Source organism: Marmota marmota, unplaced genomic scaffold, assembly GCF_001458135.2.
Source record: "Marmota marmota marmota unplaced genomic scaffold, marMar, whole genome shotgun sequence".
NCBI classification, from domain to species: Eukaryota; Metazoa; Chordata; class Mammalia; order Rodentia; family Sciuridae; genus Marmota; species Marmota marmota.
The window spans coordinates 65,628,041-65,641,698 of record NW_026000174.1 but is presented as its reverse complement, the minus strand read 5'-3'; the positions used below and the strand labels follow the sequence as shown (position 1 = coordinate 65,641,698).

The 13,658-nt window shown below is 37.4% G+C and overlaps 2 protein-coding genes across 2 annotated transcripts in view; both read left to right on the top strand.

Annotated features, from left to right (window-relative positions):
* Nucleotides 1-13,658, top strand: part of LOC107135435 (steroid transmembrane transporter SLC22A24-like) — a 180,004-nt gene that overhangs the window by 132,981 nt on the left and 33,365 nt on the right. The window lies entirely within an intron of this gene.
* LOC125611964 (steroid transmembrane transporter SLC22A24-like) overlaps nucleotides 7,741-13,658 on the top strand; it is an 8,963-nt gene continuing 3,045 nt past the window's right edge. The window contains exons 1-2 of the mRNA XM_048787869.1: nucleotides 7,741-8,421; nucleotides 9,957-10,060. Of these exons, the coding sequence (XP_048643826.1) occupies nucleotides 8,020-8,421; nucleotides 9,957-10,060 (506 nt within the window). The 5' untranslated portion in view covers nucleotides 7,741-8,019. The remainder of the gene's footprint in view (nucleotides 8,422-9,956; nucleotides 10,061-13,658) is intronic.

Below are 13,658 nucleotides of genomic sequence, written 5' to 3'. Positions count from 1 at the left end.
TATTCTTACAACACATATAGAACACAATTTTTCATATTGCTGTTTGTATATAAAGTATGTTCACACCAATTCATGTCTTCATACATGTACTTTGAATAATGATGTCCATCATATTCCACCATCATTGCTAACACCCTGCCCCTCCTTCCCCTCCCACACCTCTGCCCTATCTAGAGTTCATCTATTCCTCCCATGCTCCCTCTCCCTACCCCACTATGAGTCAGTCACCGCATATCAGAGAAAACATTTGCCATTTGTTTTTTTGGGATTGGCTAAGTTCACTTAGTATTATCTTCTCCAACTGCATCCACTTACCTGAAAATCCATGATTTTATTCTCTTTTATTGCTGAGTAATATTCCATTGTGTATGTATGCTACATCTTTTTAACCATTCATCTACTGAAGGGCATTTAGGTTGGTTCCACAGTTTAGCTATTGTGAATTCTGCTGCTATGAACATTCATGTGGCTGTGTCCCTGTAGTATGCTGTTTTAAGTCCTTTGGGTATACACCAAGGAGAGGTGTAGCTAGGTCAAATGGTGGTTTCATTCCAAGTTTTCCAAGGAATTTCCATACTGCTTTCCATATTGGCTGTGCCAATTTGCAGTCCCACCAGATATGTATGAGTGTGCCTTTTCCTCCACATCCCCATCAAAATTAATATTATCAAAATGGCCATATTATCCAAAGCACTAAACAGAGTCAGTGTGATTCCAATTAAAATCCTATATCATTTGAAATTTGAAAAAAATTATGAAATTTATCTGGAAAAATAAGAAACCCAGAATAGCCAAAGCAATTCTTAGCAAGAAGAGTGAAGCAGGAGGCATCACAATACCAGAACTTAAACTATACTACACAGAACTTCTTTTCATTTGTGAGTTTGTGTGTGTTCTCTTTAATTTCTCCTCCTCCTCCTCCTCCTCCTCCTCCTCCTCCTCCTCCTCTTCCTCCTCCTCCTTTTTCTCTCTCTTTAATTTTTTTCCCACTTAGCACAGGGGATTGACTTATTGTGCATGCTATATAAGTACCATATAAGTTAGATATATTCCCAACACTTTTATGTTTGAAACAGCGTCTTGCTAAAGTGCTGAGACTGGCCTTGAGCTTGCAATCTGCCTGCCTTTGACTTCTGAGTAGCTGAGAAAGCCAGGTGTGTACCACCACATATGACTCATTTCAGTTATTCTTTTTTGAATAGTTTTCACTATTCAACTGGTTTATCACCAGCAACCTGAGAGGCTGAGTCAGGAGGATTACAAGTTCAGAGCAAGTCTTAGCAATTTAGAAAAGCCCTAATCAACTTAGTGAACCACTGTCTCAAAATAAAAATCTTTAAAACACCAGGCTGTGTATGTAACTTAGTGGTTAAGTGCCCCTGGGTTCCATGACCAATACCAAAAACCAACCAACCAAACAAACAAACAAACAAAAAACATAACACACAGGTTTGGTTTATCAGTTCTAAGAATTTTTTTTGGAGTAGACTCTTGGTTTTGCTGTATATTTGTTTTATGTCTTCACAAAAAAGGCAAATTTTGAGTATTACTTCCCAACTTATATCCTCATAATTTCTATGAATATGAATTTGAATACTAGTTAAATAAAAGTGTGGGAATTGGAACTTTTTTTACTTCAGATCTCAGAGGAAAAGCTTTCAACATTTTCTGATTCAGTGTGATCTGAGTGGTGACTATTACACGTGGACCTTATAGTATTGGGGTAAGTTCAATCTATACCTAATTTGTTCTGAGTTTATAGTCATGGAGGAATATTGCCATAAAAAATACCAGACATGAAGACCAATTTTTATGGTCTAGATATTATGTGTCCCCCATAAGCTCATGTATGACTCACTGCAGGAATGTTCAGAGGAGGAATGATTGAGTTATGAGAGTCTTTATCCAATAAGTGACTTAATCTCCTGGTGGGATTAACTAAATGGAAACTGAAGGTGGGTGGGTTGTGGCTGGAGGAGGTGGGACACTGGGGTCCTGACTTTTTGGTATATATTTTGTATCTGGCAAGTGGAATCTCTCTCTGTTCTTGATTAGCATATGTGGTGCTTCTCTCCACTACACTCTTCCACCATGATGTTGTGCCTCACCTTGAGCTCTAAGGAATTGAGCCTGCTGTCTTTGGATTGAAACCTCTGAAGCTGTGAGCCCAAGACAAGCCTTTTCTCTTCCAAAATTGTTCCTGTCAGACCTTTTAGTCACAGCAGCAAAAAAGCTAACTAAAACTGAAATTGGTACTGAGAAGTGGGGCCTTTGCTGTGACCATGTTGTTTGGAAGCTTTTGGAGGTTTTTGGAATTTGGGGGAGGAATTTGAGATGTTTAGTAGTGCAGGCTGGAAATGTTGTAGACTGTTGTAAGCAGAGCTTAATGGCTGATTCTGGTGGGAGCTCAGGATACCAGAATGCCAATAGAACCATGGATTGTAGACAGGGCTCAAGAGGGTTTAGAAAGACAACTGTATTGGAATTTGCAGTAGAGACCATTTGTGTTATGTTCTGAGTGAGAAATTGTCTGTATTTTGCAGAAGTCTGTGAGGCTGATTTAAAAGGCATGGACTCTCTAATCTGGTGAAAGAAGTATATAGAAAACATAGAATTTGGGTGGTGGCATACATGTTGCTGGTGGATTTTAACCACGTTTATTGTGATAATCAAGAGCAGAAAGGCAGAGCAGAAAGATTGGAAAAACTTTAACTTGAAAGGTGGGAGTAAAACTGGGTAGTTGCACTTGTGAAAGACATTACCTACACTAAAATGCTAAAACTTTTTCCCAGAAACAATAAGAAAGATGGCTATAGAGCATCTCAGAAAATGGCAAGTTCATATCCATCTCAGACTCAAGAAAGTCAAAGTAAAAATTCTCTTGAGAAGAGACCAGTGGGGACCCCTTCTTGCAGAAGGAAACGTAGGAGTTTTTTCAACAGAGTAAAATACCCAAACACTCAGAGGCTGCCACAGCCAGGGTCCCTGGAGTCTTGGCTAGTGTTCAAGATGGTGGTAGACCTTGCTGTCAACCACTTGGTTCTGCAGGAATATAACATGGTGGAGTCTGGAGGTCAGGGAAGCCTTCATTGAGATTCCAAATGAAGGTGTGGGAGTCCAGAAAAAGTGCAGCAGCATCATAGTTCCTGCAAGCAAGGAGGGCAATGCATAAAGATGTGAGGAAGAAGCAAAAGCTCCAGACCATCAAGAATAAGAAATTCTAGTACCATGGAACATCCATTGAGAAAGACTGCAGCAACTGAGGTGAGTCAAACCAACAGAAAGGCCACGTGGGCTAAAATCAACAAGGCCACAGGTTGGAGTTAAACAAGCCCTTTAGACAGTACATAATGCCATGTGCCCAGATGCCAGATGTGGAACTACAGGACTTGTTTGCCCAGCTGGATTTCAGACTTCCTGAAGTCCCTGTACGTTTATATTTTGGATGCATGTACATTGCTTTTGATTATTTACAGGAGCTCATGATATGAGCCTACCCTGAGTCTCAGAGGAGATTTTTTAATATAAACTTTTGGGCAGCTTGAACTGTTCAGCCTATGGGAACTCTTGGAAATGGACTAAGTGTATTTTTCATAATGAGATGAACATGAGCTTTTGTGGGTCAGGTGTGGAATATTATTATTTATATATTAGTTGCCCCCCAAAAGCTCATGTGTAAGACAATGCAAGCATATTTCGAGGAGAAATTATTAAGGTATGAGCGCCTCAACCCAATTAGTGGATTAATCCCCTGAAGTGACTATCTGAGTGAAAATGGAAACAGGTAGGGTGTGGCTTGAGGAGGTGGGTCATTGGGGGTATGCCTTTGGTGTATATATTTTGCCTGGCAAGTGGAGTCTCTGCTTACTGATTATCATGTGAACTGCTTCCTTCCATCACACTCTTCCACCATGATGTTCTGCCTCACATGGAGCCCTGAGAACTGGACCTTGCTGTCTATGGATTGAGACCTCTGAAACTATGAGTCCTAAATAAACTTTTCCTCTTCTACAATTGTTCTTCTCAGGTCTTTTATTCACAGCAGCAAAAAACTAACTAAAACATCAATAGAACAGAATAGAAGATATAAAGACAAAACCACATAGATATACAGCCATCTGATACTCAAAAAGGTGCTAAAAACAAGGTTATAAAAATGATGATCTTTTTAACAAATGTTGCTAATGAAAACTGTATATTCATATGTACAAGAATGAAAGTAGATGCTTACTTTTCACCCTGACAAAAGTCAGCTCAAAGTGGATCTGATGCCTAGGAATTAGACCAGAAACTGCAACTGTTGGAGGAAAACATAAAGTCACCACCCCAATATATTGGAGCAGGCACCAACTTCCTTAGCAAAATCCTAAAGCTCAAAAAAATTGATAATCAATAATTAGGATGGCATCAAATTAAAAATATTATGCACAATAAAGGGAACAATTAAGTGAATGAAAAGAAACCCTATAGAAATCTTTGCCAGCTACTCCTCCTAGAGGGATTAATGTCCAGAATATATAAAGAACTCAAAATACTTAACAAAAAGGGAAAAACCCAGTCAACAAGTGGGAAGAAAAACTAAACAGATATTTCTCAAAAGAAGAAATATAAAAAGCAAACAAATACATGCAAATTCTCAATATCTCCAGCAATCACGGAAATGCACATGAAAAAATACTGAGATTTTATCTCACTCAATTTAGAATGTCAATCATTGAGAATGCAAAGAATAATAAATGCTGGCAAGAATGATACATTCAAATATTTTGGTGGCACTGAAATCTAGTACAACCACTTTGGAATGTAGTTTGTAGATTTCTCCAAAGCCCAGGAATAGATCAACCCTATGACCCAGGTATCCTGTTCCTTGTCAGACATGAAAAATAAATAAATAAATAAATAAAGAAAGAAAGAAAGAAAGAAAGAAAGAAAGAAAGAAAGCCATTACAGTGAAACAAGAATATCAATATTTATAGCAGTGCCATTCACTAATAATCAAGTTATGGGCCCAGCCCAGATACCCATTAATAAATGAATGAAAAAACAGGATATGCCATATATACACAATGGAGTTTTACTCAACCATGAAGAAGACTAAGATTATGGCATTTGCTAGGAAATGAATTGAACTGGAGAACATAACACTAAGTGAAATAAGTTAGACTTATAAAGTCAAAGATTGAATATTTTCCTTCACATACAGAAGCTAGAGCAAAATAAGAGAAAAAGATAGGTGGAGGGCAGTTACTTGAAAATAAAACACAAGATAGTGGAGTAGTATAAAAGGATAGAAGGGGAAGGAAAAGAGAGAAAAAGTACGAGACTGTGGAATAAAATGGACCACATTATTCTATGTATGTATTTGAATACAACACAGTGGCTGAGCATGGTGGCACACCCCTGTAATCCCAGAAACTCAGGTAGCTGAAGAAAGAGAATTGATGGTCCAAAGCCAACTCAGTGAGACTCTGTTTCTAAATAAAATATTTTAAAAAGGGCTGGAAATGTGGTTCAGTGTTTAAACACCTCTGGGTTCAATCATCAGTACACCCACTAAATTTTTTTTAATACAACACAGTAACTGAGTTTTCCTTTTTGTATATCTATAAAATATCCATTAAAAACAATAAATTAATCAAAGAAAGACCAGTAGAACTAAAGAAGGGGATACGGGACAGTGGACAGAAAGAAAAGAGGAGGTAGTAGGGACTGAAAAGGAGCAAATTATTTTCTATGCATGTATTTATGTGAAAATGAATTCCACTATTATATGTAAGCATAATGCACTAATAAAAACATTTTTTAAATTGAAAAGAGAAGCCATATGATCCAGCAATTCTACTACTGAGAATATACCCAAAGAACATGAAATCAGTGTGCAAAAAGATACCTGCGTGCTCATGTTCATTGCAGCCCTATTCACAATAGCTAAGTAGTGGAAACAAGCTAGGTCTTCATAGATGAATGAATGAATAAATAAAATATATATTCATATATATACATATATATTCATAAAGAAGAATGAGAAGGAGGAGGGATTCCAAGGTGGGGGGAGGGGAGGCAATGGAATGTGGAGTAATGGGGATTGAAATGGAGCAAATTACATTTCATGCATGTATGAATATGTCACAATAAACTCCACTACAATGTATAAGTATAAGGCACTGATAAAAAATATTTGAACTTTTTAAATGCAAGAGCCTAGAAGCTAGTGGAATGAAAAAACAGAAACAAAATCCTGTCATTTGCAACAACATGGATGGATCTGGAGGTCTATATGTTAAGTGAAATAAAACAGGCTCAAGTATTGCATATCATAAAAGTGTAGAATCTTAAAAATTGAGAGTACAATGGTATTGCCAAAGGTTTGGGAGACTATTGTGGACAGATGGCAAAAGTTTGATCAATGTGTACAAAATGACAATTGGATGGGAGCATTAAATATCAGTGTGCTATTGTACAGTGAGGAGACTCTAGCTCACAATAATGTCCTGTACATTTTTAAAAGTTATAATAATAATTTTCACCATGAAAGAAATGATAAGGGCTGGAGCTCTGGCTTAGTGATAGAGCACATGCCTAGCAAGTGTGAGGCACTGGAGTTGATGTCCAGTACCACATTAAAAAAACCTACATAAACAAAAAGTATTGTGTCCATCACAACTAAAAATATTTTAAATAAAATAAATTATAAATGTTTAAGGAAACAGATGTTTGGCCATATTCCAATACTATACAATGTATAATGTGTCAAAACATAAAAGGGTACACAAAATATGTACATTTTTAATGCTTTTATGTATGACCTAAAAACATTTCACTTAAATTATCAAAAAGTCATTTCCTGAAAGAATTTGTGCATACTGGACAGAAATCTGCATTTTAAGATGTTGCACAGGTGATGGATTTAAAGTTAAAGAATAAAACCCTCTAGTTTGCATAAATAATTCCAGATTTTCTGTTTGGTTGCTTGTTTTGGTTTTGTTCAACCAGTCCAACTCCTTCCATTATTATCCTGCATGTTCTTCACCTTTGGAATATCCTGCAGGTACAGTTATGTCAAACCTTTTTTATATAATTAGGTACTTATAATTATGTACTTTCTTGTTCATAAGCTGTCCTTTTAATCATTTATTGTCTCAGGAATTCTTCTTCACAAATTCAAAGTTTTACTTCTAGAGAGATGACTCTCCTGTCCCGTTCTACCAAGGAATAATTAAACATTTTCTGTGAAATTGTTTATGTGTCTCTCTCTCACTAACTGGAACATAAGACCTTATAACAGCAAACTCATATACTATCTCCAAATTTGTAATTAAGTACACAAATATATTGATATAAAAGGCCAAAATGCTATTTGAATAAATTAACAAATCTGATAAAATAAACTGTGGCATAAAAGTTCTGTTTCCTTCCTCCCTGTCCCTTATACTTGTTTCCATATTTCAAAAACTTTAAAATCACTGTCACTATTTAAACTGAAACAGAATTTCAGTTACCAACAGTCAGCATTTGCATTCAATATCCCTTTTTCCTTTATTTTAACCAAGAATATTTATCACTAACTTCTAGTGAAAATTCAGTCCTAACTAAGAAAACCATGCTCTGTTCTTTACACAGTAATATCAGAAAGCCTTTTACTTTTGAGATTCCAACATTCCTTTTCTAAAAAGGACAGATCATTGAAAGGTATATTTAGGGTCATGTGGAGATTATACCCACTGAAAGTCCACTGTTGACTTCTCAGAAAGCTCAAAGATCAGAATCATTCACAGAGTAATCTTTTAAGCCGCGTTCAGTTGTCAGCAAGTAGAAGTCTCTTTGCCAAATATTTCTGTAGCTTTATTGAAACTATCTTCCTGTCTAAACCCATTATTCTGCAGCAGTGAGTCACAGCCCATCAAGGAGAAAGTTGAATGAGGATCAACACATTATAGGTCTTGGTGAAAGGAAGCATTTTCTCCTGCTGAATTTACCTCCATAAAGTGATTCCTTTAAGTGATCCCCTGTTCAGCCTCAATGTCCTTTGATGAGCTCCTGGATCAAGCTGGAGGCCTGGGGAGATTCCAAATCTTTCAGCTAGTTCTCTTTTGTGTCATCAACCTCCTAACATACCCACACATTGTACTGGAGAATTTCACTGCAGCAATTCCTGATCATCGCTGCTGGGTCCAGATTCTGGACAATGACACTGTCTCTGGTAATGACACCGGGATCCTCAGCCAAGATGCCCTCCTGAGGATCTCCATTCCCCTGGACTCGAACCTGAAACCAATGAAGTGTCGTCGCTTCATCCATCCCCAGTGGCATCTTCTTCACCTGAATGAAACTGTCGTCAACACAACTGAGCCAGACACAGAACCCTGTGTGGATGGTTGGGTGTATGACAGAAGCTACTTCACCTCCACCATCATAACTGAGGTAAGGTGCCTCATCTAAATATACTGTTTGTATGATCAAAGAGTTTGGAGGTAATACCAAGAAAAAGCTTGCTTTATACATTTAGTCCTTCTGCAGGTAGCAATTGCTTATCTACTTACACTTCGATGCTGTGGAGAATGTATAGTATTAGAGTGAATGAATTGAACAAACAAAACATATACCTATAATTATCATTTAATCTAGTGAAAAAGATCTATAATTTTAAAAGTATTCAAATGTTATACTAAGTCAGTTATTCTCAGTGCTGAAAAACTGACCCTGAGAGCAAATAAATCAGAATCTCTGGGCATAGGATCCAAAAACTAGCATTTTTGATGTTCTTTTAGTGATTCAATGTGTGGCCAAGGATGAGAGATATTGTAATATTTGAAGTATGGACTGCTAAGAAAAGTCAAAGTCAGGACTCTAAGTCACTTACATGATGAGGAAAAATGTTAGGGTTTTAAAAATTTTTGGTAATTGTGCTTTTATATATTTTAATTGTAGTAGCTAAAGAATGTGTATAAGTTAATGGAATAAAGAGATTTGGTGACCTGAAGGTAAAAATGAATAAAGTCATGCAGAAAAATGGTGCAGAATATTGGATGGTTATGAGGCAAGAGAGAGGCAAGTGCACTTGAAGGGCTAAAATAAGTGGAGAAAGGGCGACCAGGGGAGAGTGACTGTAGGTGAAGCTGGAGATTGGGGCAGGATCCACAAAGCAGAGATCATATGTGGGAGTTGGCACTCTGTTTTCACTGAATGCAAATATTTTAAAGGCTCAAAACCTTCTAAAACTCTACTGTGCATGTAAAGGAAGGAGACCCTCTTTGTTATACAAAATTACACATAAGAGGAATTGAGGGGAAAAGGGAAAAAAAACAAGAGAGAGAAATGAATTACAGTAGATGGGGTAGAGAGAGAAGATGGGAGGGGAAGGGTGGGGAGGGGGGATAGTAGAGGATAGGAAAGGCAGCAGAATACAACATACACTAGTATGGCAGTATGTAAAAAAGTGGATGTGTAACCGATGTGAATCTGCAATTTGTATACGGGGTAAAAATGGGAGTTCATAATCTGTGTGAATCAAATGTATGAAATATGATATGTCAAGAGCTTTGTAATGTTTTGAACAACTAATAAAAAATAATGGAACTAAAAAGTACTTAGAGTAATCAGATGTCTCTGAACTCCAAGTAGAGAATAAAGCATTTGCATAAAAAAGAATGTGTATAAGTTAATAAAATAAAGAGAGTTGGTGGCCTGAAGCTAAAAATTAATAAAGTCATGCAGAAAAAAGGTGCAGAATATTGGGAGGATATGAGGCAAGAGAGAGGCAAGTGCACTTGAAAGGCTGAAAAAAGTGGAGGAAGGGCGACCAGGGGAGAGAGACTGTAGGTGAAGCTGGAGATCGGGGCAGGATCCACAAAGCAGAGATCATATGCGGGAGTTTGCACTCTGTTTTCACTGACTGCAAAGATTTTAAAGGCTCAAAACCTTCTAAAACTCCACTGTGCTTTTTTATTTTCCTCCAGTGGGACCTGGTTTGTGAATCCCAGTCATTAAAATCAGTGGTTCAAACTCTGTTTATGACTGGGTCACTGTTGGGAAGTCTGATATATAGCCTTCTTTCAGACAGGTGAGTGACACTTCTCTTTCTTTTAGACTCTTGGTAAAATTAAGTATTCAATAAATACTTATTTCTTTATTTAAGAAATCTGATGAGCTCTCTGTGCTTTGCACTGAACTGTGTACTGGACTCACTTTCTGACTCTAGCAAACTAAGTATTAGCGCTTAATACATACACTGGAAGTTAAAACTTGTTGTGAAAAATTAATTTTTTTCTGCATTAAGGAGGACAGAAAAGGGTATGTTAATCATATTAGTTTCAGGGAGCAATTTGCAGAGTAAATCCAGAATGTGAGGTGTATGAGTAACAGTTCAACAAAGGGAAAGAAAGTAGAGTTCAGGGAGAAGGCACTTGCATGTTTAAAAGTATGTTCCTAGTCTTGGCAATATTCTGAACCACCTAGACCCTGTAAGATAAATGAGCATAGATACTTTAATACTGGTCATCATTTCACACATGCAGTGTAGGCACACATACAGAGGTAATCATCATTATAAAATCTAAATCTGAGGATTGAGTAGCACTGTGGCCCTGATGGGATGGTAAGTCACTGGATCTGTAACCGGGATGCTGGTCCTTGTGAAATGACTTTAATAGGTAACATTTGTAGCCAGAAAAGTTAATTATTAAGAAGTTAGGAGGATGAAACTTAAGAGGTGAGAAGTTTGTGGCTTCTAGCACCCTGGCAGAGCTACAGAAGGCAGTCAAACATGGCTGTCATTCACACATGTCTCCCACAAGAACACTGATTGGAGTGCTGATTCTTAGAGCTACCTAGTATTCTCAGTTCAAAATTGTGAACATACAACAGATAATTGGTGCCTCTATGGCTTTCTAGCTCAGAGAGTTCATTTCCCCCTGGTTTTCAGGTCTCTGTACTACCAATTTGTATTGGAGAATGAATTAACAAAACATTTAAAAGAAATATATGAATAAGTAAAGGCTCAAAACCTTCTAAACTCCACTGTGCTTTTTAATTTTCCTCCAGTGGGACCTTTGAGCATAGATTCAGGTTACTAACCATAAACAGTAGAATAAAATGTATTATATTTATATAAATTTCTATTGAGCCACAAGAAAAAAGAAACTAATGCCACATGTAATAACAGGGGCAATATTACATAACCCAGGACTATATAATACATGATTTCAAGTTCCATGAAGACCAAAGCATACAGAATAATATATGGTGTTAAAGTTCATGATCTTAGATATCTTTGGTGAGAATGGTGTCCAGGAGAATGTCCAAGAACAACTTCATGAGACTGATGTTATATTGATTTAGGATTGGTTAAATACAATGCTTTTGTGAAAATAATTAAACCTGTAAACATTTGATATCTACACTTTTACGTGTAATGTAAACCTCAATGAAATGCTTAATAAGGGATGTAACAATGGTAGGGATGTGACTATTGAATTAGAAGTATAATTTGATAGAAGGCAATAGTAGCAGCCAGGAGACAAGTTGTAAAAGGATTAACTTCAATACTGATGACAGAGATTTGTAAGATGGCCCTTTCCAATCTAAAGTAGTAAATGATGGAAGGCAGGAAATAAATTTACTTTATTAATTATTTTAATTCACAAATATATGGAGTACATTAATTTGGTGTATTTATATACATTAAATACATACAAACAGTGTGTAATTATCACAACAATATGGTTAATATTTCCATCACCTTAAACATTTAAAAAAATGTTTATAAACACATAATAATTGTACTATGAAGGACTATGTGATATTTCATTTTATGTATACCTTATATAACAATAAAATCCAGATAATGAAAATTTCCTTCTCCTTATCATTATTTTGGTTTGGAGCTTTCAAGCTCCTCTCTTCTAGTGACTCATAAAATATACTATGGGTTATTGTGAATTATAGTTGCCCAGTTTTGCTCTAGAACATTAGAATTTATTACTGCCATCCATTTGTGCTTTGGTGCCAATTTTTCAACTTCCTTCTACACCCACTCACCTCCCCCTGCTTCTAGTACCAGAAGTTATGGAGTTCAACCCCCCTATCAAATGAAGGGACCTCTGCATTTCTGACAAATAACCACCCAGTTTCTTAGAACACTTTAGAGTATGTGTAGCTCACATTTGAAGCTAACATTTGACTTGCATTAATAACACACATTTTATCCACACATTATGTTGACCTGTGTCTTCTCAAGCTTGAAAATTTTCTGCCTTTCTTACCCAGGAAATAGCCAGTGATATTCTGTCATACATAGAATAAAACTTTGAGTTTCTTATCAAGTCTTGCCATTCTATCATATGGCCCCAGCCTCCCTTCCTCATCTTGTCTACCCGCTTCTCCATTCTCTGCTAGTCTTCAGAACATCTATCTAGATTCTACCACATGGCATTTACATTTTCTATTCCTTCTGCCTATAATGCTTTTTCCTGTGCACTTGTCAGCCCAACTTCTAGGTACTCAGAATCAAATCTTACCTTCTGAAACGTCTCTTCCCTGATTCCCTATTTAGTGGTACTTCTACCCATGTTATTCTTGTTGCAATTCCCAGCCTTTTTATTGAATGGGTGTATGGGCTCTCTCTTGTCCAGCAAGGAGGTCCACAAAACTGGGTAGAGGAGTGTGTGGCTGTGGAGTCCCTAAACAAGTTCTCCGGAGGCCAAGCAGGAAGCAGGTCTGATTTTATTGCACAGTTACCACGTATTTATACTAGGGCAATAGCTAAGCAGATTACAGGTAGATACCAATGCAATTTCTGATAACTGTCCTTGCAGCAACCAATTGAGGAGTGGGCTGTGGAGCAAGCACAGGCCTCACACCCATGGCCTCACACCCAGATCTGTGCTTACAGGGTAAGCAGTCTGCCACTCACATGCCTGGCATGAGGGGAGTGGCCTGCCACTCAGATGCCCTTAATGTATGCCATGTATGCAGTACTCCATGCACTTATCCCCACAAATGGGAATTTTATAACTTTGCCTTTTAAATGTCTTATTTCTCCACTGAGTGGTAGCAAGGATCAACTGTCTATTGAAGTAGCCCAGAGGAGAGATGATAGGAGTCTGAAGTAAGTAGATATCTTGGAGATGGAAAGAAGGAGTTGGATTTGGGGAATGTAGAGGCATCAAGACCTTCTGGAGATTAAGATTATTTTCCACTATTATAGAACTACTAGTGAGAGAAATGGAAGAATCAAAGAGGATATAAGCTTCTGGCCTTAAAAAATGACTAGTTACTAGAATTAATGCCACTATAGAAGAAGGAAGAGAACTAGAGAAGAAGTGGAGAAATGTTGGTGGAGAAAATCAAGAAATCTGTGTTGGACTTGCTGAGTGGGAGCTATTTGGCATTGTTTCAGTCAGCTTTTTTTTTGGTGCTGTGACTAAAAGAGCCAAAAAAGCAAATTTAGAGGACAGATGTTTATCTTGGGGCTCACAGTTTCAGAGGTCTCAGTCCATAGGTGGCTGACTCCATTCCTTGAAGTATCATGGTTGAAGAATATAGTGGAGGAAAGTATTAGCCAGGAACATGGCACAAAAGGGGGGTGGGAGAGAGAGAGAGAGAGAGAGAGAGAGAGAGAGAGAGAGAGAGAGAGAGAGAGAGAGAGAGAGAGAGAGAGA